Genomic DNA, 27,714 nt, shown 5'->3' with positions numbered 1-27,714 from the left:
GGTATCCTCTATTCTATTGGATTGGCCAGAAAGTTCCTCTGGTTTTTACATTTTTCATTTTCACCGAGAACTTTATTAAACAACGTATTCACTGTTTCGTTCCACTGTCTTCTGCCATTTTTCAGGCAACTTCATAATTTCATCTTCCCAAAACTTTTTATCTTTTTGAGCAAAGAACTATTCCAGGTACCTTTTACAGTCTTCCAGGGAATGGAAATTTTTTCCATTGAGAAACTTCTGTAAAGACAGAAATAAATGGAAATCCAAGGTCCAATGCCTGGTGAATATGGTGGATGATTCAGAACTTCTCAGCCAAGATGTGACAGTTTTTGCCTGGTCATCAAAGAAACATACTGGAGAAGGCAATGGCACCCCACTCCAGTACTCTTGCCTGGAAAATCCCATGGATGGAGTAGCCTGGTGGGCTGTAGTCCATGGGGTTGCAAAGAGTCAAACATGACTGAGCGACTTCACTTTCACTTTTCACTTTCAAGCATTGGAGAAGGAAATGGCAGCCCATTCCAGTGTTTTTGCCTGGAGAATCTCAGGGACAGGAGCCTGGTGGGCTGCCGTCTGTGGGGTTGCACAGAGTCGGACACGACTGAGGCGACTTAGCAGCAGCAGCAGCAAAGAAACATACAGTCTTGCTTTATCCTGATGAAGATTATGCATTTTCTAGTGATTAATTCTGGAGACTTTTCATCAAGTGCTGCCTTCATTTGGTCTAATTGGGAACAGTACTTGTTGGAATTCATCATTTGGTTTTCCGGAAGGAGCTTATAAATAGAGGACTTGCTTCCAGTTCCACCATACAACATATCACCTTCTTTGGATGAAGACTGGCCTTTGGTCTGGTTGTTGGTGGTCGATTGCACTTGCCCCATGATCTCTTCCATTCCACATTATTGTACAGTATCCACTTTTTGTTGCTTGTCACATTTGTTTTAAAAATGGAAAATTTTCATTATGTTTAAGTAGAGAATCACCAATGGAAATACAGTCAAGAAAGTTTTTTTCACTTAAGGGGAACCCAAGCATCAAAGTGATTAACATAGCCAAGTTGGTGCAAATGATTTTCATTGATTGACATAGATATTTTGAGTATGTCAGCTATCTCCTATGTGGTATAGATATGATTGTTCTCGATGTCTTGATTTGATCACTGTCAATTTCAATTGGTATATCCAACTGAGCATCATCTATCGAGAAATCTACAGCATGAAACTTTGCTAACCATTTTGACGCGTTTGATTTAGTCATAGCATCTTCTACACTGCACGAACCTTTTTTTGTGTGTCTTAGTTGTGTGTACCTTTCTTGAAATAATAAAGCATAATCTGCCAAAAATGCTGCCTTTTTTCCTTCCATCTTTAGTATTCAAGTGGCTACAGAAAAATTCACCAATTTTGATAAATTTTTAAAAAACGCACACTGATATGACAGTTGTCACAATAGAATCTAACAAAATTGTTTTGAATGATGTTAAAGACAACTAAGTGCAACTAGAGCCATCATACAGAGAAAAACAAATGAACTTTTCAAGCCAACCCAATACTGTCTCTGAATTTGCATATTCTCGATGTACATCCTGTTGTTTCTGACTTTTTTCACTTAGCATATTTTCAAGGTTCATCTGTGTTATAGCATTTTGAACAGAATGTCATTACTTTTTAAGGCTAAATAATATTCTTTTGTTTGTACATACAGTAAATATTTTGTGTATCCAGTTATCTGTTGATGGACTTATAGGTTGTTTCTGCCTTTTCACTATTGTCAGTATCACTGCCATGAATGTTGATGTATAAATAAATACGTTTGAGTACCTACTTTTTTTTTCTGTTTTTTATAGGACTTCAGCTTTTTATTAAATATGTTACATAAGAGATTTAGTCAAAAAACTCATGTTGTCGTTGGACTCCTCTTGTTCTTCTTTCTCTGCCTTCCACTTCTCAACTGGAGAGCAATGGTGGAGGGGCAGGACTTCCTGGTAGGGCAGATCCATCAGCCCCCACATTGCAGATGAGGCTTCCCGTGTTGACAATGCTGGAGCCTTTGCAGACTGGCCCTGCCAGAAGTGTTCAGCATTTCTGTTAGCTGTTTTAATGAAAACATTGATCTATCCTCTGTGAATGAATGTCACCTCATTGTGGTGTAGGATGAGGCCAGTAGATGAAGATGAAAGTGCCCAGTTGGTGGCTGCCCACCTCACTGCTATTCAGGGCCTCACCTCAGTGTGGCCTTAACTTCCTTGGAATCCTTTTAGCACCACTGTAGAAAGGGGCTCCCTGCTTTCAGCTCTTTTGGGTATATACTCTGAAGTGGAATTGCTGGCTCCACTTAAATGACGTAGTTTTGTTTGATTTTTTTGAGGAATAGTGTTAACTTTTTTTTTTTTTTTTTTTAATTTTTTTATTAGTTGGAGGCTAATTACTTCACAACATTTCAGTGGGTTTTGTCATACATTGATATGAATCAGCCATAGATTTACACTTATTCCCCATCCCGATCCCCCCTCCCACCTCCCTTTCCACCCGATTCCTCTGGGTCTTCCCAGTGTACCAGGCCCGAGCACTTGTCTCATGCATCCCACCTGGGCTGGTGATCTGTTTCACCATAGATAGTATACATGCTGTTCTTTTGAACTTTTAATTTGAATAGAAGGTACTATATACATCTTATTTTTCCCCAGTGATAGTAAAATCTACAAATTTTAAGTGCCCAGTTTTTGAATTTTGACAAATAACATATGTAGTCATCACCTGCTGCTAAGTCACTTCAGTCGTGTCCAACTCTGTGCGACCCCATCCCTGGGATTCTCCAGGCAAGAACACTGGAGTGGGTTGCCATTTCCTTCTCCAATGCATAAAAGTGAAATGTGAAAGTGAAGTTGCTCAGTCATGTCTGACTCTTCGTGACCCCATGGACTGCAGCCGACCAGGCTCCTCCGTCCATGGGATTTTCCAGGCAAGAGCACTGGAGTGGGGTGCCATTGCCTTCTCCAAGTCATCACCTAGGACGAGTTAAATATTTTTATCACCCAGAAAGTTTCTTCCTGCCCTTTCCCAATCAGCCCTTCCTTCCCTTCCCTAGAGGGAACCATTGTTCTGATTTCTGTCCCTGAAAGTAAATTTTGTCTGTCTGTGCTTGAACTTCTTGTCATGAAGTCATACAGCAATGCATCTTTTGACGATCACAGCTCCGTTACAGCCCAGAGTTTTATTTGGCAAGCAAAGGATAGTACACCCTCGAGGTGTGAGAGTGGGCCGACCCCAAAGGAGAGGCCTCAATTCGTCTTCCCTCCTCTTTTTATACATTTTGTCTTCTCCCCGCTGAGCCTGCTCTATGCAAATTGCGCTAGCCAGGAAGGGGGTGTGTTTGTTTCACCTGAAGTTCGCACTCCTATCTGTGGGTTTTCTTTTGTTCCATTGTTCCATTTTCGGGGGCTTTTCCCTTTCTTTGTCTTTTAGCCACCGCTATTTTGGACCCTTTTTTTGATCAGAAGTTTTAATTTTGATGAAGGGTGATTTATTAATTTTTTTTCCTTTATGGTTAATGCTTTTTGTGTCTTGCCTAGGAGATCTTGACCCTTACCCTCAGACTGAGTTGTGTGCCCCCACCTCTTCTGCATTGGTATTGCAGAAATTAATCTTTTTGGTTGAGGGGGTGTTTAATTTGATTCTTGACACTTTTTTATCAACATATACCATATATACAGAAAAGTGCATGTTTGTACAGTTTAATACATTTTTACAAAGTGAATGTATTCATGTACTCACCATCTTTTTTTTAAACATAAACCCAATGTATTTATTTTTAATTAATTGATTATTTCATTTTTGGCTGCATTGGATCGTCATTGCTTTGTGCAGGCTTTCTCTGGTTGAGGGGAGCTGTTCTTCCTTGTGGTGTGTGGGCTTCTCATTGCAATGATTTCTCTTATTGTGGAACTCCAGCTCTAGGGCGAGCGGGCTCAATAGTTATAGCACACAGACTTAGTTGCTCCACCGCATGTGGAATCTTCCTGGACTAGGGATCGAATCTGTGTCCTCTGTATTGCCAGGCGGATTCTTATCCACTGTGTCACCAGGGAAGTCCTTGCTCTCACCATCGATTAAATTATAGAACATCATCAACATCTCAGAGGCCTTCCTCATACCCCCTACCAGTCATTACTCCTCAGAGTAGTTACTTAGGTGTTTAACTTCTACCTTATAGAAAGGGTTTTACCTACTTTTGAATTTGATATAAGTGGATGGAATCATTCAGTGTATACATTTCAGTATCTGACTTCCTTGCTCAGAATTATCTTTGTGGTATTCATGTATCTTGTTGCATGCAGTAATAGCTGTTTTTTTCCATTATAACACAGTATTACATTATGGGGTGATACTCCCGGTTTATTCATTTTACTTGGAATGAACATTTGGGATACTTTCATTTTGAGATGTTATGCATAATGCCATCCTTAAAGTGTATGTTCTTTGGGTACACTTATGTACCTAGTAGTAGGATTGCTGGATCACTGGGAAGAATGTATTTAAGTTCGGTAGATATGAGCAAAGTTTCCAAATACGTTTAATATAATCCCCTTTGTGTATGTGTGCACTTTCCCATACGCTTAATTATGCATAGAAATTCCTTAGAAAATAACTCAATTTCTAGTGAGGAGGAGGAATGGACAGAGCCTAATACTCTCTCTGTCCTTTCAGTTTTATTTTTACTGTATGTATTTTTTTTTTAATTGAAAATCTTGCTACCATAATATGTCAAAAGTCCTGTTCTGCTTTTTTTGGTTATAGGAAAACTTTGATATCATTATTAATTTGTGTTGCTAAGTTACTCATTTAACCACACCAAGTTTCATCCCAATTATAAAGGACTTTCCAGTTTTAAAATGTGTAAAGTTGGAAAGTTCTTTACAATTGGGACAGAAACTTGGTGTGGTTAAATGAGTAATTTGGAGGCCTGGGATATAGCCCTGCCTCTTCCATTAATAAGCTCTTGAATATAGGCAAATCACTTAACCTCTGGCATCTTAATTTCCTCATTTGTGAATAGTCCCAAAATTGTATGACTCACTAGCCTCATGGGAACATTCAGTGGAATAATAAGGGAGAAAACGCTTTGCTATAGATATATATATATATATAAATTAGTTCAGTTCAGTTGCTCAGTCATGTCCGACTCTTTGCGACCCCGTGAACCACAGCACGCCAGGCCTCCCTGTCCATCACCAACCCCTGGAGTCCACCCAAACCCATGTCCATCGAGTCGGTGATGCCATCCAACCGTCTCATCCTCTGTCGTCCTCTCCTCCTCCTGCCCTCAATCCCTCCCAGTATCAGGGTCTTTTCAAATGAGTCAGCTCTTCGCATCAGGTGGCCAAAGTATTGGAGTTTCCACTTCAACATCAGTCCTTCCAATGAACTCCCAGGATTGATCTCCTTTAGGATGGACTGGTTGGATCTCCTTGCAGTCCAAGGGACTCTCAAGAGTCTTCTCCAACACCACAGTTCAAAAGCATCAATTCTTCAGCGCTCAGCTTTCTGTATAGTCCAACTCTCACTACATGACCACTTGCCTTGACCATAGCCTTGACTAGACGGACCTTTGTTTAATGTTCATATTATTATAGATATAAGTAAACCATATAAATATATCTTATGTAAATATGGGGAATTAAGTTTTGATTTTAGAAAGTAAGATAGTTTGAAATAATCTAGGGTATGCAGTAAGGGCTTCCTCAGTGGTGCAGTGGTAAAGGATCTACCCACAATGCAGAAGATGCAGATTTGATCCCTGGGTTGGGAAGATCCCATGGAGGAGGAAATGGCAAGCCATTCCAGTATTGCCTGTAAAATTCCATGGACAGAGGAGCCTGGAGGGTTATAGTCCAGGGGATCAAAAAGATTCGGACACAACTAAGCACACATGCACACAGGGTATGTAGTAAAACCATAATCTTCTATATGAATTTTTCCTTTCTTCCTCATCCCATTTTAAGTTCATGAGAGGCAAACCTGTTGGATAGGTAGCAGTTTAATATTTTTTTTATAAAGCTATCTTCTAGCACATATCCTTGGGTGACTGCTGAGTCAGTCTAGTTTCTGCCTTCTTAATCATCATTTATATTCCTGAGCAGAGTTGGTATTTCTTCTGATCCTGGACCTGTTTGCCTCAGATCCATTCCTCACCCTTCCCTTCTCTGCTGAGTATTGTGAGGAGCACACCCTTATGGGCTTCATTCCTTCTCAGACTCTGGTGTTAGCACAGTTTCTGGCTGGATTAGCAAGTGAGGGGAACTGTCAGGAGATTGGAGGGTGGGAGGAAGGAGAAGACAGGGCTTTCCTTTCTTTCTCTCTGCTTTGGGAAGTTGGAGGAGTAGGGTGGTTTCTGAAGTGTCTCTTGTTGCTTCTGCCAGTCAGGCCATATGCTTTCAGCTTCTTCCAGGTAACCTCAGCTTTAGATACTGGTAGCAATACATTCCCTCCATTTTTCCCCTCAGTTCAGAGGTGGTAGTGACTTGGTCCCTTGCTAACGTCTGATTTGCATCACTATTCCTGTTGGTTCTCATTTCTTCCCTCACCTTCTGTTTTAAATCCTAAAGTAGTTTCTGTTTCCTCATTAGACCTTGTCTGATACAGAGCTCAAATTGATATAACAAAAATGCCTTCCATTTTTCAAGATTTGTTATTTCTTTTGATGTCCCCAGTAATATACTGAGGTAGAAAAGTATTATAGTTCCTATTTTAACATGAGGAAATTAACATTTATTGAATAACCACTTTCAGATTTTTCATAATTTTCTCCAGTGAAAATTATAGGGGGAAAAATGGAGGCCCAGAGACTTAAATTATTTGCTGTAAGTCCCACCACATTCTCTTACTGATTGAAGATTGAACTTCTACATGTAAAAATCCTATGTGCTATGTGTCTTCTCCTTAATGAGATCTGTTTCCAAAGAAGTGTTCATTTATAATGTACTTAGAAAAACCTTAGTCATTTTAGAAAATTTTTTAATTAAAGATTCAAAGCACAATAATTTTCTGCTCAGCATCCCTGATGCTGGCAGAAGGAGCAGGGGGCAACAGAGGATGAGATGGTTGGATGGCATCATCAACTCAATGTACATGAGTTTGAGCAAACTCCCAAGAGATAGTGAAGGACAGGGAATCCTGGTATGCTGCTGTCCATGAGGTTGCAGAGTCGGACGCGAGTTAGTAACTAAACAACAACATTTGTATATCCAGGATGCTGTTCACTACCATTAATCAATTTAAAAGTTTTGAATTTTGGTTATTTTTATGAGAATAAAAATACAGTAGGGCAGATTACAGGGAAGAATTCTTGTGATGTCATGTTTGTTTGGTTATGTAATTGTTTAAGATGTGTCTGGTGCATTCTTAAGAGGAAGAAAGAAAGAGATGTCACAAAAGAGTGGAATGGGGACAGGAGAAGAGACGGGCAAGGGAATGTTGTTGCCAGGTCACCAGCCTTCCACCCCCACTGCCTTGGTGAGGGTGGGGAGCCATATGGGAGCTGGGGATGTGAATCAGGTCTTTTTACAGTCACCTGAAAGGCTTTACCTTGTCTTGATAAAAAATGGGAGGGGAAGTGTGCTGAGTGAGATCTTTTTTACAAACAGCTGAAAGACTTACTGTGTCATTATCTCATCAGCTCATTACCTGACCTCCATGGTAATATAAACTCCTAAATTTAGTGTAGCATGGGAGATGACTACCTTGCTCTGCTATAAAATACAGGAGGAGGCTCTATTTTGCACTTAAATGTCTTATTGTTTTTAGGATCTATCAAATAGGTAATTCTCATAATACTTGGGAAAGCATGTATGAACCAATATCCCTGTTTGTAGGGGGAATTTGACTGAGCAATGATCTGGAGTACAAGAAATTCAGCTTATACATTTACAGGTAAAATTCTAAGTAAATTCAGGATTCATAAGGATTTCTGTGGTATCTAGAATTTCCTCATCTTCAAAACTAATAATAATGATGATAAAAATAACATCAACAGCTAGCACTTCTTTAGGGCTTACTGGGTACCAGACAGTACTCGAATCTCTTCATATGTATTGTCATTCAGTCCTCACAACTCTGTGGGGATATTTTATCCCCCGATCCTTCTGTTTTAAGTATGAGAGAAATATCACTAATAATGGGTGTCATCATCTCTACCTTCTGCTAGCACTCTCTTACCAGCCCCCAACTCTGCCCTGATTACAAGCTCCCCGGAAGCTTATAATCAGTTTTGTTCACTTTTGTATCCTCATTGCCTAGAACAGTGCCTGGCATGTGGTTGGTACTCAGTGAATATTTGTTGAATGAATGAGTTTTTATAGATAAGGAAACTAAGTTTTCCAAGATTACACAGTAATAGGACAATATGTGGCATGGTAATGATTTATAGTGTCTTTGGTGAACCTAGGGTTCTTTTAACTTTTAGACAAACTATCATCAAGAGTGTGAAATGACTGTTAGGCACTTGAATTTGGTGGTGCTTTCCCTTCTAATTCCTACTCCATTTCATGAGCCTCTGGGCCCTGGAGATACCTTACAAATTGAACTTTTTTTTTTTTCCTCCCATTCTTCACCCATGGAACACAAAAAATAGTTCGTCTTTTATTATAAGATTTTAATAATATTGTGCACGTGTGCTAAGTCGTTTCAGTCATGTCCAGCTCTTTGCGAACCTTTGGACTGTAGCCTACCAGAGTCCTCTGTCCATGGCATTCTCCAGGCAAGAGTACTGGAGTGGGTTGCCATGCCCTTCTCCAGGGGATCTTCCCAACTCAGGGATTGAACCTGCATCTCTTATGTCTCCTGCATTGCCAGGCAGGTTCTTTATCACTAGAGCCACCCAGGAAGCCCAAGATTTTAATAATAAGAAAGACTCAAATTTGCATTTTATAAATTTTCTTTAGGCTATAGAAGCAGCAATAGTGATATTATAAACTCAAAGGATTCAGTGTCTCCTGTCTTTTAGAAAAGGGGTAGGTAACAGTGAGGTAGGTCATACAGTTGAGACTTGCTTTAAGATTGCATGCACACCCACTCATATCTGCCTTTAAGCTTGATGATTTGTGTGGTCTTTTGTAGGAAATTTAATTTTGGAAATGGTTAGTTAGGCAGAACAGGAATGGCTAATATCTGATGATTGATGGGGGCTCAGGGGAAGAGAAGAAAGGAAAAAAAAGTCTTTGAAGAGTCTCACATAAGCCCTACTGACTAGAAGAAGGGTGGTTCCAGTCAGAGAATGTGGGTAATCAGAAGATGAAAAGTTAGGTTGCTTAACATTTAATCTTTTTTTCTTTCTTCTTATTTATAAAATCAGATCCATATTTCTGTCATTATTTCACTTTATAAACTTCATTGTTATTCCCTATTGGAAAAGAAAAAAGCATTCTTAATTGTGGCTCAGCTGGTAAAGAATCATCCTGCAATGTGGGAGACCTGGATTCGATCCCTGGGTTGGGAAGATCCCCTGGAGAAGGAAAAGGCTACCCACTCCAGTATTCTGGCCTGGAGAATTCCATGGACTTTATGGTCCATGGGATCATGAAGAGTCAGACATGACTGAGTAACTTTCACTTTAAATGTTAATTCTGGGTCACAGTAAGCTTTTTTCCCTTCCCATCATATTAATATTATGCACATGTAAGTCTTGGGTTTTTTGTTGTTATATCGCCTAAGGTTCTGGAACAGAATGATTACAAATCATTTCCCTTCTTCCCCTGGTGTACCCTTTCTTTTACATTTTTAAAAATAAGGGAACACCAGAACTTCCCTGGTGGTCCAGTGGTTCAGTCTCCACTGCAGAGGGTGCAGGTTTCATCCTTAGTCTTGGAACTAAGATCCCATATGTGGCATGGCACGGCCAAAAAAAAAAGTGACCATTAAAATAATCAGGGAATACCTCCAACATGTGTTAAAATGCATAAAAAATAACAAATAACCCATGTGCTTACAGGCCAGATTTAATAAATAAAAACATTTAGCCATATATATTTTAGAGCTTTTAATTTTTTTGATAGCTAAAGCATTAAAGAGTTTAATTCTCCTTTTTATTGATTTCTAATTCACTCTTCCTTCTTCCTTGAGGTCTCCACTGTTCTGAGGTTGGTGTGAATACCTGTCTTTTTACCATAGAAAAGTTAACTTCTTAATGAATTTTTACCTATGTTTTAATTGAATTCAAAGGAATAGTAATTCATAGTTTCTCTATCGTGAATCATTTTCAGTGTCTGAGGTGTCTGAAATAATTTTTCTTCTTGTTGACTTCTCATTACTGGGCAACAGTATAATGTTTCACATTTGAGCTATTGCTAAGACTGTGTTTTGCTATTTTTGGGCCTCTGATCTGTCAGATGTGATATTAACTGTGTTATATATATTTTGTTAGTAACACTCCTGAAATATCTTTTGGAAAGTCATTTTATTCACCTTCCAAAACCAGGAAGTGAGAGAAAGGAAAAGAGGGAAAGAATGATTCTGTTTTTCCCTTCAGGCAAGTTATCAGTTGAGAAACTGATGTTATGAACCACACAAACTGTACAGGAATATATACTGAATGTGTGTATTAGTAGGACAAGTATCTCAATGTAATAATCCACACATTTTTAATACATTGGTTAAAAATGGTCAGCAGCATGAAGAATTTAACATGATATTACAGCCTCCTTTTGGTTAGTTTAGACATGAGGACAGTGGTCAAGGAGAAAACCTAACAATGACTGTTTGTTTTTGTCAAAATATGCTACCCAGCTCCAGAGTTTCCTATTTTGGAAAAGCAGAACTGGTTGATACATCTCCATTATATCCGGAAGGATTTTGAAGCATGCAAGGTGAGAGGCTGAAGTGATAGAGAACATGAGAGGCAGGCTTTGATTAAGCATCTGTGTCTGTCACTCAGTTTGTATGGTAGGTAATAACCCACTATTTTAATAATGTGTGAAATCTTGTTTCTTCACATTTTGTGTATTAATTAGCTTTTGCTGTGATAATGCTGCTTAACAAACAACCTCAAAATGTCAGTGGCCTTATTTATTACTCATAGGCCTTCAGATTGGCTATAGGTTGGCGGGGTTTAACCACAGTCTGTGGATCAGGTTCCAGTGTGCTCCATGTGTCTTCTCATTTCAAGACCAGGCTGAAGGAGCTGCTACTCTCTGGGACTTGTTGGTCTTATGGTGGAGAGCAGATGTTCAAAGCAGCATAGTGTTTAACTTTTTGATCTCTGGATAGATGAAAAATGGTGTTTCACTTTTATTTCATAATTCTTGTGGTGAGCTTGATCCTTTGTATATTTTAAAACCGTTTGTATTTTCTTTTCTCTAAACTGTATCTTTGGTGATGGTATATATGTTACATGCTTGCTGGCAGAGAATAGTATCATCATGCAAAATATATCCTTGGTATTCTTTTTTTGGCATTCAGAGCTTTGTAATGCTTTTAAGGTTGTGATTTTTGTACCTGTCACATTTGTACCCACAGCAGTGCAAAGAACTAGCAGTGTTTAATTCCAATATGGATTTGGAAAGGTTTTTTTTTCTTCTGTGATACTATCCTTATTTCCTCTTTCCTTTATTGACCACTTTTTCTGTTTCCTTTTTTTTGGCTTCTCTTCCTTTGCTTGTTTCTTAAGAATTGGGGCTGTCCTTGTGTACTGTCCTTGACTGTTTTCTCTGCTTATTCTGCACACTTCTTCCTGATTGCCAGATCAGTCTGATGCTTACTGAATGCTTCACAGACATTTCAAATTCAACTTTTCTATAGCCACATTTACCTGCTTCCTTCCATACTTATTGCTTCTCCTTTTTCCCTATCTCTTGAGTCCTTACATATACTCCTTGTCCATGTCTTGTTGTTCAGTTTCCCAGTCATGTCTGACTCTTTGTGATCCTGTGGATTGCAACACGCCAGGGTTCTCTGTCCATCACCATCTCCCAAAGTTGGCTCAAGTTCATGTCCATTGCATCAGTGATGCCATCCAACCATCCCATCCTCTGACGCCCTCTTCTCCCTCCACCCTTAATCCTTCCCAGCATCAGGGACCTCTCCTGTGAGTTGGCTGTTCGCATCAGACAACCAAAATACTGGAGTCTCAGCCTCAGTCTGTCCTTCCAGTGAATATTCAGGGCTGATTTCCCTTAAGATTGACTGGTTTGCTCTCCTTGCTGTCCAAGGGACTCTCAGAAGTCCTCTCCAGCACCACAGCATGAAGACCTCAACTCTTTGGCACTCTGCCTTCTGTATGGTCTACCTCTCATAACTGTATATGACCACTGGGAAGACCACAGCCTAGACTACTTGGGCCTTTTGTCGGCAGAGCAATGTCTCTGCTTTTCAACACACTGTCTAGGTTTGTCATAACTTTCCTGCCAAGAAGCAAATGTCCTCTGATTTCGTGGTTGCAGTCACCATCCACAGTGATCTTAGAGCCCTAGAAGAGGAAATCTGTCACTACTTCCACCTTTCCCCCCTGCATCTGCCAGGAAGTAAAGGTGCTGGATGCCATGATCTTATTTATAATATTTAGTTTTAAGCTGGCTCTTCCACTGTCCTCCTTCACCCTCATCAAGAGGCCTTCCAGTTCCCCCTCGCACTCTGCCATCAGAGTGGTACCGTTTGCATATCTGAGGTTTTTGATGTTTCTCCCACCTATCTTAATTCCAGCTTGTAATTTATCCAGGCACTTTTCATGATGTGCTCAGTGTATAGATCAAACAGGGTGACAGCAGACAGGTGTCCATGTCTTCCTTTACTTAAAAACACTTGAAGACACTTAACCACTACTCAGAAGTATTGTTTGTTTCTTTTTCAGGCTGTTATCAAAGAACAGCTTCAGGAGACTCAGGGGTTATGTGAATATGCTATCTATGTCCAAGGTGAGTCATGTATTTCTTCTCTTCTTGGTAGAGAAGTGCACACTCTGCCTAGATTCTGGAAAAAGAACAACTTATGAAATACTTAAATTCAAGTAAATGTTCCACAAATCTCTTGTTTAGTATTACTGTTTTTTTGAAATCAAAACATAATTATTGTGCTGGATTTGGCCTCAGAAATGACTAGTTCTGTAAAAAAGCTTGCTACTGTCCTTCACCCCTATTCTAGTTTCTGGCTAGTGTTTTTCAGAATTGTTGTTAGGGTTGCTGCCTCCTGCAGCAATGTTGGGCCCAAAAGAGGCTTTTCGAGAATTCTTTGTAGTCAAGCTAGAAGAGATGAGAAAAAGCTTGAGTAATTTTTGTATGGTGAGTCAGGATGAGGGGAAGAAGCCTAGAGGTATACAGGACAAAGCAGAGAATAAATGGAAGTCATCAGAAATCAAATATTATAGGGACTGAATGATACAGAGATTAGAGGGACTGGCTGGGATTTTACTCTCTGGTGCCCAAGTAGCATCCTTGTTTGCTACTTGGGCACCAGGAACTTTCTTTTTGACTCTTTGACATAAATGAATCATTTTTGTTTCCCACTCCGCATTGTAGTCTTCAGATTAATATGCAATTTTCTGACATAATTGGTAATATATTAACATATCTAGGACATTGTGGCAAAATAATGCTCATTTATTCCCAATATCACCAGTTCCAGACTTACAGTGCCTCATACTACTTAAGCATGTAAATCTTCTGAAAGCTTAGGTCTAGGAAAAATGATTGATTCTGATTGGTTGCTAGACTGAGAACCAGCTCTGAAATATTACTGCATTCTTTGCCAGCATCTCCTTGTTGGACTTGGGTTTTTGATTGCACATGCCCCATTTGGGTGTACTCTCTGAAAACTATCAGGTGAAGTTGGAATTACCATGATTAATAGAGTATCTGATAGGATCTATAAGAATATTCTTACAGTGGAAAGTTTCTGGAATAATTTACAAGGCACCCAATTATCTGCCTGTTGGAAGCTGGGAGTGGAGAAATAGGTAGGTCCCAGATACCTTTAAAAAAAGGTTTTAGCTCATCACCAACTTTGCTGCTTGTTTCAATCCATCTGAAGTCATATCTGATTGTATTTTAAGACACAGTTATCCAAAGGGTTTCTTTGGTAAGATTTCCTACTTCCCTCTTTCTCCAGTTTTTCACATCAGGCTCCATTCTTAGAACATGATTTTATTTTCTGTGTTTTCTCTCTCTTGGCAGCTTTGATACTGCGTCTGGAAGGAAATATCCAAGAATCCCTAGGACTTTTTCAGATGTGTGCAGTTCTCAGCCCTCAGTGTGCTGATAACCTCAAGCAGGTGGCCAGATCCCTGTGAGTACTGGCAGTCTGGAGGCCAGGGCACTGGTGGAGGATAGTGGAAAGTGCTTCTCAGGCTGGGGCTTGCTTAGAGAGAAGTGTAGCGAATTCACTTTGAAGAGTGTGGATTAATTTTGAAGTTTGAGAAAATAAGATAACCGGTATAAAGCAACTGAGTATTTCAAACACTGCGTATTCTAGTTTGATAGGAGAGCACTGATAGTATTTCTCAAGTAGGAACATCTTGTGCTTCAAGTACCCTAATCATATTGCCAACCCATGGAATTTTTCTTGTCTTCTGTTCCAATACTTAGCATACTACTATATACACAGTAGTTTTGTAGTGTTTGTTAAGTGAATGCTCTGAAGGCTCCTGGCTTCTGGCATTCTCTAGAATCTTTTATAAGCTTTTAAGTACTAATAGCTTTACTATTCCAGAGTAATAGAGTGATCTATGGAGCTTCCACCCTTTCTAACCTGCAGTGTCATCGATACCTACACTGTCTTTGCACAGAGGCTGATTTTCCCCTGTGTCTCCAGAATTAGTATAAGAAAGAGACTTAGTTTGGAAGAGAAGGGCATGTCTCTAATACATGATGATGAAAAATTGTGGCAATTCTTGTTTAACGTGGAATTAATTTGGCTTGTTTCTTGGTCTACATTTATTGTACATTGGGAAAATAAATTACACAAGACTTTCATTAAAACTGGGGCTTCCCCGGGGGCTCAGTTGGTAAACAGTCCACCTGCAGTGCAGAAGACACAGGATACCTGGGTTCATTCCCTGGGTCAGGAAGATCTCCTGGAGAAGGGAATAGCTACCCACTCCAGTATTCTTGCCTGGAGAATTTCCAGGAGGAGCCGGGCAAGCTATAGTCCATGGGGTTGCAGAGTTGGACACGACTGAGCAACTAACACTTCCACTAAAATTGGTATAGAATGGGACCAAGGCCTTGGCACAGCTACGAGCTCTGTCCCTACCAAGAGCTTCTGCTGTTGGTATATAAGAGTCTCACTGGCTAAACCTGCACAAGCCACTCATAAGGAAGAGGCTTCCAAAATTCTCTGCTGGCTGGAACGTGAGTCAAATGTGGGACTAGTGGGGTTGGTCTTATAAAAAACTTTAGGTTAATAATTACAGAAAATGTGTTTATTCCCCAGATTTCTTTTGGGAAAACATAAAGCTGCCATTGAAGTATATAATGAAGCAGCTAAACTTAATCAGAAAGACTGGGTAAGTAGGGAACTTTGTTCTTTGTTATTAGTAACATGCTGACGGTTTCATTTATCATATACCTATCATTTGTATTTATTACTGAGTTATTACATGCCAAAACTGTCTTTATTTTATCCTCACACTTGATTGATGATTTGGCCTAGGTATAAGATAAAAAATTAGGTTTCTTCATAACTCAGCAGACAGTGCTGCCAAGCTTTCTTGGTATAAGTGTTGTTGATGAGTAGTCTGTTACTAGTCTGATTCTTGTTGATAACCCCACTCTCCTGTCTAGAAGCTTTGAGGATTTTCTGTTTATTATTGGAGTTCTGAAATACCAGTAATAGTTGTCATGATGTGTTTCTTTTCTTTTGCATTCAGTTGGCTCTTTCACTTTGAAGACCCTTGCCTTTGGATAGAGAGGTGGTTTTTTTTTTTTTTTTTTTTTTTGAGTGGTTCTTTGATTATTTTTTCCTCTCCATTGTCTGTATCATTTAGGGATTGTGTGTAACTGTAACAAAACATTAAACACTGACTTTACAAATTACCATTTTATTTTTTTCTTATGTAACAAGAAGCCCAGGAAAGTAGTTACTGACATTGATTTGACAACAACACTGAGACTTTTTCTTCATGGCTACAAGATGGTTGCTACAGCTCTAACACCACATCATTATTCTAGTAGGGAGAAAGAGGAGGCAACAAAGAGAAAAAGACATAACCTTTGTGGAGAAAGTATGACTTTCCCAGAAATTCCCGACAGACTTCCATGTACGTTATATCGACTACCTGTTTTGTAAAGAAGAATGGGAAATAGAGTTTTTAAGTTGAACACATTGTCACTCTAAATGTAATTAGGTTTTTGTTAGTAAGGTAATCAGAAAGAGTGAATATTAGGTAGATAACTAGCAGCTTTTGCCACACAGTTTTCTACTCTCTATTACACGTGTTCTGCATCTGTTCTCCTTGTCTTGTAACTTGCCTCTCATATTTTCCACATCCTTGTCTTTGCTGTACAGAGATATTTCCTCAATCATATCTTCCAAGTCATCACTTTTGTTTTTAGCTATATTCATATTCAATATTTTTTATTTTAGTAATTATATTTTTAATTTTCAAGAACTCTGTCTTTTCTTACGGTTGCCTCTTCATGTCTGTGACCCTTTGAAGTTCTCTTCTGCGTTCCACAATTATCTTTTTCTTCCTCTTTTTATTTTGGTTTTTTTTTTTCATGCTGATGGTTTTTTCAAAATACCTGTGATTCTTAGAAAGATATATCTAAGAATGAAGGAGATTCTTAGATATATCAAACAGTGAAGGATTAGATTGATTAGTAGAAAGAGCTAGCATGGGTTTTGCCTACAGTTCTTATGGTCCTGTTATTTTTCAGATGTGTTTGTCAGTCACTTTTCTGCTGCAGATCTGAAGACTGAGATGTTTAAGTCTTTTTGCCATTGAGTATTTTATAGCCACAGGCCAAAGTAAAGCTACAGATAAAGGAAAAGTGAGTTACTCTTTTGTTCATTTAGTCACTTTTTTCAACAAGTGAATGTCTGCTGTGCGCCAGGCATTGGGCTGCAGATGCAAAAGATGGATTGGTGGTTTATGGGACAATCAACCCGGAAATAAGGAAGGAAGAGAGGCAAGTTAGGGGAGAGGGTGGTGATAACAAATTAGAATTAAATCATATTTTCAGAAGATTATGGACATGGTGAATTGTAGCTTCTGGTAGGATATCTAAATTGAGATGTATCCAATACATGGCTGTATATAGAAATCTGAAGCGCAAGTGTTCTGGGATGATCCATGTTTTGGAGTCAACACAAAGGTGATGATTAAAACCATGAAATTGGATGAGATCACTCTGCAGTGAGCTGAGGATGGAATCCTGGAAAAAAGAAGTCTGAAGGGCTGAGTTGAAGAGAAAATGAGTCCATAGAGGGAGATAGAAAGGAAGTGAGACAGGTGAGCTCAGGGATGGGATGGGGGGGAAAGGGAGAATGTTTACCAGTCTGTCCAGTTGGTTGAAAGAGTTCATTTGGTATTACTCATCTGGGATAACAAGTCCATTGGTGCCAGTAGAGGTGGTCATTTCTCAAACATCCATTCTCTGTCCTGATGCTTCATGAATGCCTGTGGCCTGTAGAAAACCTGTAGCTCTACTTTCTTGGACTCATCAGGGTATTCCACAGTCTAGCTGCAGCAGGAGAATAATAATTCCTCTTGCCATGATCTCATTGGAGCAGCTGTTAAGTAGGGAGGATTTCCTGTACTTTTAGATGAGGAAGCTGAGGCTTTTGGAGATGGAGTGACTTGCTGAAGGGCACACAGTGAGGTAATGGCAAAAATGGAGCCAGAATTCAGGTCTAGCATCCAGGATTCCTCACTTTAGGCCTGTAATTTTTCCACTGTATCAATTGCCCTTGCAGGATGTCTGCTGCATCCTCTCACCCCATGAAAAACAGAACTTAACTCTGATTTGTTCTAGTTTTCTTTACAAATTCAGAAATTTCCTTGGCTGTCAGTTTGTTTAAGGCATATTGCTGCTGTTTTGCCAAGTAATAACTATGGCAAATATTTTCAAAAGGGTAGGGGCATTAGTTACCTTCCAGGACATTAAAGGACAAGTAGACTATATTTCTCCTCTCTCCAGCTCTGTGTGTACATTCTTAAAGGGTGATGAAGTGGAATGTACTTGTGGAGTTGGAAAGAGGAGAATTACAGCCCTACTTTTAGAGACAGGCCTGGGTTCAAATCCCACTGCTTGGCAATATGTGGACATATTTTGGGTTGTGATTTAAGAAAAATTTCTTGTAATGTGAGTCATTTATCAGAAATTGGAACATGATTCAATATCAGATATTAAGCAGTAACTAATTTTTTTTTTCCCAAGTATGATAATGGTATTGTGGGTAGATTTTAAAAAAGAGAGATCTTATCCTTTGGAAGTACATACCGAGGAACTTCCCTGGTGGCTCAGTGGTAAAGAGTCTGCCTGCCAATGCAGGAGACACAGGTTCAAGTCCTGGTCTGGGAAGTTCCCACATGCCGAGAAGCAACTAAGCCCGTGCATTGTAACTGGTGAGCCTGTGCTCTGGAACCTGGGAACCACAGCTACTGAGCCACGGGGGCCTGCGCGCCCCGGAGCCCGTGCTCCGTGACAGGAGGGCCCGCCATAACGAGTAGACCGTGCAGCAGAGAGTAGCCCTCACTCGCCACAACTAGAGAAAAGCACGGGCAGGAGTGAAGCCCCAGCACAGCCAAAAATACATACATAGACAATAAACATTAAAGAGAGGAATACATACTGAAATGCTAAAAATGTTATATTATCTGGTATTTGCTCACAGAAGTAGTGGGATAGATGCGGGGGTATGGATTGGATGGTTGTTGGAGCAAGACAATGAGTATGTGGTGATTCTTTACATATTATATATATTGATATTCTTTTTTTTTTTTTTTTAATAGTCCCTTCTTAGCAATCTGAGACCATTTCTTTTCTTTTCTTTTCTTTTTTTTTTTTTTTAACATTTATTATTTTGGCTGCACTGGGTCTTTGCTGCTGTGCTCCAGCTTTCTCTGGTTGCAGTGAGCAGGGGCCACTCTTGATTGTGTGTGCAGGTTTCTCATTGTGATGGCTTCTCGTTACACAGCACAGATTCTAGGCATGCGGGCTCAGTAGCTGTGGCTCGGGAGGCTCTGGAGTGCAGTCGCAGTAGTTGTGGCGCATGGCCTTAGTGGTACCACAGCATGTGGAATTTTTCTGGACCAGGGTTTGAACCAGTGTCCTCTGCATTGTCAGGCTGATTCTTAGCCACTGGACCACCAGGGAAATCCTTTTCTTTCTTTTTATCAGCTTTATTGATATATAATTCAGATACCATACAATTCACCTAGTAAAAGTATATGATTCATTGTTTTTTAATATATTTACAGAGTTGTGCAATGGTCATTACAGTCTTACTTTATTTTTATTGGAGTATAGTTTCTTTACAGTGTTGTGTTATTTTCTGATGTATAGCAAAGTGAATCAGCCATATGTATACATATATCCCTTCTTGAATTTCCTTCCCATTTAGGTCGCCAGATAGCATTGAGTAGGGTTACCTGTGCTATACAGTAGGTCCTCATTAGCTGTTTTTTATAGTAGTGTATAGATGTCATTCCCAATCCCCCAATTCATCCCTGCCCCCTCCCCTCCTTGGTAGCCATACATTTGTTTGGTATGTCTGTGTCTCTGTTTCTGCTTTGCAAATAAGTTCATCTGTGTCATCTTTCTAGATTTCACATATAAGTGATATTATACAGTATTTTTTTTTTCTCTTTCTGACTTGCTTTACTCTGATTGACTAGGTTCATCCAAGTCTCTGCAGATGGCACATTTTCATTTTTTTATGGCTGAGTAATATTCTGCTGTATATATGACCATGCCTTCTTTATCCATTTCTCTGTTGATGGACATTAGGTTGCCTCCATGTTCTTGAAATTCTTTAAGATTTAAAACTAAGAAAAAAGAAAAATCCTTGTGCTGATGCTTTCTGTATTAAGCAAACTGCTTAACTTCTCTGAGCTTCAATTTCCTTATTCCTAAAATCAGACTTGTTATACTTATGTTTCAGATTTGCTAGGAAAATTAAAGTAATATATATGAAAAACATCTGGCATAGGATCACTGATTGCAATTTTGTTGTTATTTTAGGCAACTTGGAAAACATTAAACAGTTGTCTCTAAGACCTTGAAGGTTCATATTTCTTCAGAGAGGGACACTCCTGGGTCTGCATGTGCTTCTGCACTTCCTCACTTACTGTTTCCCAAGAGCAGTTTCCTCACCCTTGCCTCTTCCTTTCTTTAAAGCTGCATTAAATAAAAAAAGATTTAATATAATGGAGTTAAAGAGATTATATAGAACACAAGGTCAGGAAATACAGATTGGTCTTGCAGTGAACTAGAACTGGAAAGCTGTCAGCAACCAAGTTAGCTTCTCTGCATTTCTGCTGTTTTTTTCTTTCTGTAGATCAGAGGTTGGCTTTTTTGGGGGGGGGTGGTGAAGGTCAGGTTAGTATATATTTTAAGCTTTACAGCTTTATACAGTCTTTGTTGCAGTTACTTAACTCTGAAGTTCTATGAAAGAACCATAGAGGATACATAACAAGTGGTTGTGACTGTGTTCTAATACAACTTTATTTACAAAAAGGGGCAGAGGTTGGATTTGTCCCCTTGGTCGTAGTTTGCTGACCTGTGCTGCAGACTTCTGCAGATAAGCCCCAATTACATATCCAATTACATATCTGTAATTGGAGCCAGTCTGCAGAAGCCTGCAGCACAGGACCATGCAGGAAACCTGGATTTGATCCTTGGGTAGGGAAGTTCCCCTGGAGAAGGGAATGGCTACCTACTCTAGTATTCTTGCCTGAAGAATCCCCTGAACAGAGGAGCCTGGTGGGCTACTGTCTGTGGGGTCACAAAGAGTCATACAGGACTGAGCGACTAACACTTTCACTTTTCACATATCTGTACTCCATCGTAGTGGCCTCCAGATGGCACTGTCAGCCTCCAAGTCCATATCACCTAGTGCGTGAATTCCTAGATTCCTATGAGAAGAAGTCTGACACCCACACCCACACCCCTCCTTAGAGCTGGAGAAGGAACTGTGGTAGTTTCTTCTGAGAAGAGGGCACAAAGGGTTTGTTCTGTGAGCAGCTCTAAGAGAAAAAAAGGTACAGGAAGGGGCTGGGTATGCACCCAAAGGTACTACATAGGCCCAGGAAGATCACCAGTTTATTCTGCTTTTATCTCTTATAATCTGAATAAGATTCAAGTAAAAAACTAACCATAGTGCATATTTTCAAGCTTAAATATTGTCAAGCAACAATAATCTCTAGATGCCTGATCACACTCTAAAATTACTGTGGAATTTACACTTGTTTTCTTTTCTTTTGTGTGTAGGAAATCTGTCATAACCTAGGAGTTTGCTACATTTATCTGAAACAGTTCGACAAGGTAATCTGTAGAAATGGTGGTGGTGGTGGTTGAGCAGTTGTCTGGGGATTTCACTGAGGGTACACTTTTTACACAGGTCCCATGGATCATTTTGTATTATTCCTACTGCTTGCAGAGACTTTTAGAAGTAAAAAATGAAAGTTCCATATACGTTTACTCCCATTTTTATTCTCATTTGTCACATTTCATCTGATTTTTCCCCCCTGCTTTTAACAAGAAAGTGACAAATTCTAGAAACAGAGGAAATGGGAATCTCATTTCTTTCTTCCTCTCTTATTTTCCACACCTTAGTTTAATTTTCCAGAATAGAAACACAAATGTTTAATAAAATTTAAATATAAAAAAGTGGATCTATAAGTCTTAAAAGTGTAATTATGGCCAAGTGAGCTATCTTATATTTCAGTTTTCAGGTCATTGGAAATGAATTTTTAATCTAAAGTAGTTTGACGTGAGAGTTTCCGTTTTTAAGGTTATTTTCCACGTGAGATTGTTATATTTCATTGTGATTAGGCTGTAGTGCCCAAGACTCTTATGATCAGATAAAACTTTTGAGCTTACTCTGATACTCAGATAAAGGGGAAAAAATGTATATATCTTAATTGAGGGGTAGACCAAATTATTGAGAACTCTAAAAGTTAATGACAGTGGGGTTGGTCAGTTTCCTTCATAATGCTCCCACTTAGTGACTGAAGTTTTATTCTCTTTTCTCCAGTGCTGACAGGACTGAGAACCTGAATTAGTTGATACTCATTTGATAATATTTAATATGTACCAGTTCATAAACTGAAACAATCTAATCAATCCCTCAGGGTTAAAAAAAAAACAAAACAACTGTACATCAGCATTTGAGGTGTGAGAATAACTTTTGCTCTTCTGAGATATATAAAAAAATACCTGTATCTGTGCAAATACAATCTACATATTTAGTCGATATTTAGTCGATTAGGTTTTCTGGGCAGATCTGACTCTTCAGTGTTATATACTTGGTCAGGAGGTTTTTCTCTTCAGAGAAATTTTAAGCAAGTACATATCTATTCATGGGATTATTCTGAGCCAAGAGAGAGCTGGATTTGGTTTTTGGTCAGACCTGAACTGAGGAGGAAAATTATATTTAGATTTTACTGTAAAGCTAACAGGCTAAGCAAATACAGTAGCTGGCATTTATATAAACACTTGTTGAATCAGTGAAGGACTAAACAGCCTTTATCATCATCTACAAGATAAGCTCTAACAGAGCAAGGAGTTTTCTCTGTTAGCTTTGGTATACTAGTACCTAGAGCAATAGGCACTCGATGATACCTACTGAATGAATAAATGAGTATTCATTCATTCATTTATCCAAATATTGGTGAGGAAAATGAGGTCCCCCATGGAGAAGGGTGTGCAGTTGGTCAGTGGTGCAGCTGGGGTCAAGTTTGGGGCAGTACTCTCTATGTACCATGATATCCTTCCTTGACATATGGAATATGAGTCATGGAATGGATATCAAAAAGCAGAAAACACTCAAAAAGGTTAATCCTCTTGTACAAGCCCCCCAAGTGGCACTAGAGGCAGACATTTCATGTTTCCAGCTGTCCTACGAGAGCACAGTTTGGGTATGTTTTAGTTTTTTGGGCGATGGGACATTTGCTGAAGTGTGATGTTCCTACTTGAGTACAGCAGGAGCTCTTTCTTTACATTAGCCGTACAGTCATTGTCCTTTCCTGGTTGTGATTTGGTTCTCTGTACTCTGTCAATCTTGTTAGGCACAAGACCAGTTGCTCAATGCCCTACATCTTAACAGACATGATCTGACTTACATAATGCTGGGCAAGATCTTCTTGCTGAAGGGAGACTTGGACAAGGCCATCGAAATCTACAAGAAAGCAGTGGAGTAAGTGTGTTGGTTCCTTTAGAGCAATGAGAAACTAAAACAAAAATGGGAGCAGACGTGATCATGCCTGAGAGAGGACATGTGTGACTGGTTACACATTATGAGTTCTGTGAGTTAGAGTAAGTGTTAAGCTAAAGTTTAGAGCTCCCAGTGGCTTAAATAAGGATGACTTGTTTCTTTTTCACCTGTCAGTGTGGATGGTCCTGGGTAGCTCTCTGCTCCACAAGGTCAGTCAGGGATCCAGGTTCCTCCCATGTTAAGCCATCATTCCATAGGTTGTTGCCTAGCCCCTGTTGATAATGGAACTGACTGGCATTTCCAGTATGGTATTGTTTCTCCTTTCTAGGAAATCTTTTCTGCCTAGATCTTGTCTGGTTTAAGTGGGATAGCTGTAACAAAATGCCTTTGTCTCATTTGTTTGGTCACTTGATAGAATGCGTCCTCTGGTTCAAGGCAACAAAGTCTGTTATTCCCGATAACAAGACTTTGGACTAAACTTAGACTTTGGATTAAGTGAAATTACTCTTGTCTTCTACCATGATAGTAACTTCTCTAGTTACATTAGTCACAACAACATTGCTTCTGGAATTTTTTTCATATTTTATATCTAAAAAGACATAAAAAATCCTTTGATTTGTTAGGCTGCAAGAAAGACTTCTGTCATCAAGAGGCTACTTTTACAGGGACAAGTAGGTAGGCCATATGTTGAATCTTTGTGGTGCTGAGTGGAAGTCTTGACCCCTGACCCCTGCATTCAAGAAATTGGCTGTTTGAGCTTAACTCACATTAATTACATTAGCTTACACATTCTTCCATGGAAAAACAGACTGGTTCCAAATAGGAAAAGGAGTACGTCAAGGCTGTATATTGTCACCCTGCTTATTTAACTTATATGCAGAGTACATCATGAGAAACGCTGGGCTAGAAGAAGCACAAGCTGGAATCAAGATTGCCAGGAGAAATATCAATAACCTCAGATATGCAGATGACACCACCCTTATGGCAGAAAGTGAAGAGGAACTAAAAAGCCTCTTGATGAAAATGAAAGAGAGTGAAAAAGTTGGCTTAAAGCTTAACATTCAGAAAACTAAGATCATGGCATCCGGTCCCATCACCTCATGGGAAGTAGATGGGGAGACAGTGGAAACAGTGTCAGACTTTAATTTTTTGGGTTCCAGAATCACTGCAGATGGTGACTGCAGCCATGAAATTAAAAGATGCTTACTCCTTGGAAGGAAAGTTATGACCAACCTAAATAGCATATTAAAAAGCAGAGACGTTACTTTGCCAACAAAGGTCCGTCTAGTCAAGGCTATGGTTTTTCCAGTGGTCATGTATGGATGTGACAGTTGGACTGTGAAGAAAGCTGAGTGCCGAAAAATTGATGCTTTTGAACTATGGTGTTGGAGAAGCCTCTTGAGAGTCCCTTGGGCTGCAAGGAGATCCGACCAGTCCATCGTAAAGGAGATCAGCCCTGGGTGTTCATTGGAAGGACTGATGTTGAAGCTGAAACTCCAATACTTTGGCCACTTCATGTGAAGAGTTGACTTGTTGGAAAAGACCCTGATGCTGGGAGCGATTGGGGGCAGGAGGAGAAGGGGACGACAGAGGATGAGATGGCTGGATGGCATCACCGACTCGATGGGCATGAGTTTGAGTAAACTCCTGGAGTTTGTGATGGACAGGGAGACCTGGCGTGCTGCGATTCATGGGGTCGTAGAGTCGGACACGACTGAGTGACTGAACTGACACATTCTTATGGTGTCTGGCTAAGGATTTAAGTCACTAAAATCCTCAAATGAGAATTTGGAGGACAGCTGAGCATTTGAAGCCTTACTGAGATGATAGAAACCATTGTTTATGGCCCACAGCTTCAGAGAGAGTAGTCATGTTTTGGTAGGGGGAAGGGTGCCACTAGAATCATAGAAATTACCTACTTGGTTGAGGAGAGGAAGGTGATCAGAATGGGAATTTATGGCAGAAAATGAAGAGCAAATACTTAGTTGAACTGAGTAAGCTCTATCTGGCCAGCTCAGGCCTCCCCGGGCAGGGGCTTTGCCCCTGTGACTCTGGTCTCCCTATAGTAACCTGCACCCTACCTCATTCCTTAGAAGCAGGAGATGTTCTTCACCTTTTGCCATTTTCGCTGTTGAAGCTGTCTAACGATCCTGTAGTTAGATCATCTCAGCTCAGTGTTGCTTTTGTTTTGTGACAAAGACAGATGCCAGTGAGGGATTGGAAAGGCAGACAGTCTTTTACTTAAGCCAGTGTTAAACTTCACAAAGCCAATGGCCAGTTCTTTCCTAGAGCTGGTATATGTCTTTCTTTTTTAGTTTGTCTGTTTAGTGTGACTTTTTTGTTTAATGTGGAGAGCAGGGTATCAGGGGCCTTGGGATCCTAAATTACCCAGGAAATAATTACGCTGGCTGGCATTGTGAATACAGTGAAAACAACAAAAAATCTCACAAGAGGGAAGTAGCTAAAATCGTGTGTGTTCTAGACTGACTTGGTTTATAGGGCATTATTCTTGAATTCTATTAGTGTAATTAAGACAGTGGCACAAAATATTCCATAGGTTCTGAGGACTTTGGCTGTAAGAAAAGGTCCTGAGAAAGGAGTCTGGGTTCTAAGTCCCATTTCTGTCTTGTTGAGCAGTCCTCCCTATAGCCGGGTTGACGTACTCTTGAAGGAAATTCCCAAATCCCTTTGAGAGTTCTTACGGGGAGTGGGAGGTGCAGTTACTACGTGTATCTCAGTATTGCTCATATACATCTTGTTTCCCTCTGAGCATCTCTTGTGTTGTAGGTTCTCACCAGAAAATACAGAACTTCTTACAACTTTAGGATTACTCTACCTACAGGTAAGAGGACTTTGCTTATCCATGCGTTGATGTTAGAAGTGCTTTTGGGGACTCCCCTAGTGGTCCAGTGGTTAGGAGTCCTTGCTTTTACTGCAGGGACACAGGTTCAATCCGTAGTCAGGGAACTAGGATCCTGCAAGCCACACAGCCAAAAAAGGAAAAAACACTGTTGGATTTGTGTTGTGTTTCCTGCCTTTTTACTTTAACACAATTTACTAAAGGTCATAAGAAGCACATAAATTTTACTCTGTACTTGATACCCTTTGTCTGCTAAAGGAATGAACTTAATTTTCAGCATGCAAATCAGAAGCAAATACACCTGTTTGAGCCTAGTCTTACCCAACCAAAGAAAGAACATATATGAGAAACAACTTGTGGTCAGGGAGACTGGCGTTTTGTGGTCGAAGTACTGTGGTGGTATTAGGGCTTTGGGGCAAAGGCCATTTCTATTGTTCCTTCTTCCCAGCCAGGTTAGGGTTAGAGAAGGCAAAGCATTGTCTAGAATAAAAATCCTGCCTCCAGCTCTGCCTCTGTGGTGTCCTTGTTTCCTTTTTCTCTAAGGAGCTTAACCCTGGGCCTTCCTGGGCTTTGGCTTGGGAGGTTGGCCCCAGGGGAGAGGAGGCTCACCAGCCTGTTTCCTGCCAGGAGTCCTTAGTCTGTGACCACACCAGTATGGCAGAGATGGTTCCTGGCAGAGATGGTTCCTGGCAGAGAGCTACTTTGACCTTATTAGGGGACAAGTCAGTGAAGTAGGAGGGAAAAGAAATGTGGGGCCCTTAGTTTTCTAAGAATTTGGTATCTGTAGCTTTTGTCAGAAGAGCCCAGAAAAGTCAGGGTGTATTTGTTGAGGCTGTGGTTGGCCAATCTCCCTAATGCCATCTCCCCCGATGTAATTCTCTGGTTTGCTTTTTTCCAAGCTCGGCATTTACCAGAAGGCATTTGAACATCTTGGAAACACACTGACTTATGACCCTACCAACCACAAGGTATTGCTATCAATACCCCAGAGCCTTCACACACAGGTGGTCCCACTGCTCCTAGAGGTGATCTGGCCCTAGAATGCATTTCAAATAGCCAAGAAAGTACTTTTTTCTTAGAAAAGTATTAAGTAAATGTGGTTCTTATTTGAAAATATTATAAATTGTCAGTGCTCTGCTTCTTATCTTCTAAAAGAGCACATTTGTCATAATGGGCCTGTAATTTATACAGACAGCAGAACTGCAGTGGTGGTGAAGTTGTATGTGTTACTTAGGAAATTAGAGCCTCCACATGCTGAAATAACCTTCAGATTCCTCATGAACCGGAGACTACAACTCTTGTCCAGTTATGACTTTGGGGATGAGAAGATCATTGTGTGGATAAGTCATTGAGGGAGATGCAGCAAAACATGCTTGTTGTTAAGGGTACAGACTCAGTCCTTTCTTGGAAGTCATATTAGCCTGACTGAGAGACATGGAAAGTTGGACTGAGGAAGCCTAAAGCTGACTCACCATCTGTCCTGTGGCAGAA

The 27,714-nt window shown here is 40.0% G+C and overlaps 1 protein-coding gene across 6 annotated transcripts in view; it reads left to right on the top strand.

The window, feature by feature from the left end:
- The window catches only part of BBS4 (Bardet-Biedl syndrome 4), a 49,998-nt gene that overhangs the window by 17,163 nt on the left and 5,121 nt on the right, over positions 1-27,714 (top strand). For 2 of the 6 annotated variants that reach the window (XM_043919672.1, XM_043919674.1), the window contains exons 3-10: positions 10,782-10,861; positions 12,841-12,904; positions 14,159-14,270; positions 15,417-15,489; positions 21,419-21,472; positions 23,218-23,345; positions 26,151-26,205; positions 27,123-27,191. In XM_043919672.1, the coding sequence (XP_043775607.1) occupies positions 10,782-10,861; positions 12,841-12,904; positions 14,159-14,270; positions 15,417-15,489; positions 21,419-21,472; positions 23,218-23,345; positions 26,151-26,205; positions 27,123-27,191 (635 nt within the window). Of the gene's footprint in view, positions 1-7,873; positions 7,932-10,781; positions 10,862-12,840; positions 12,905-14,158; positions 14,271-15,416; positions 15,490-16,955; positions 16,976-21,418; positions 21,473-23,217; positions 23,346-26,150; positions 26,206-27,122; positions 27,192-27,714 lie in introns of those variants that run through there. The other 4 variants (XM_043919673.1, XM_043919675.1, XM_043919677.1 and 1 more) reach the window with 4 other exon arrangements.

The sequence above is a fragment of the Cervus elaphus genome, chromosome 12 (assembly GCF_910594005.1).
Source record: "Cervus elaphus chromosome 12, mCerEla1.1, whole genome shotgun sequence".
Taxonomy (NCBI): Eukaryota; Metazoa; Chordata; class Mammalia; order Artiodactyla; family Cervidae; genus Cervus; species Cervus elaphus.
This window is presented reverse-complemented; position numbering and strand designations above follow the sequence as displayed.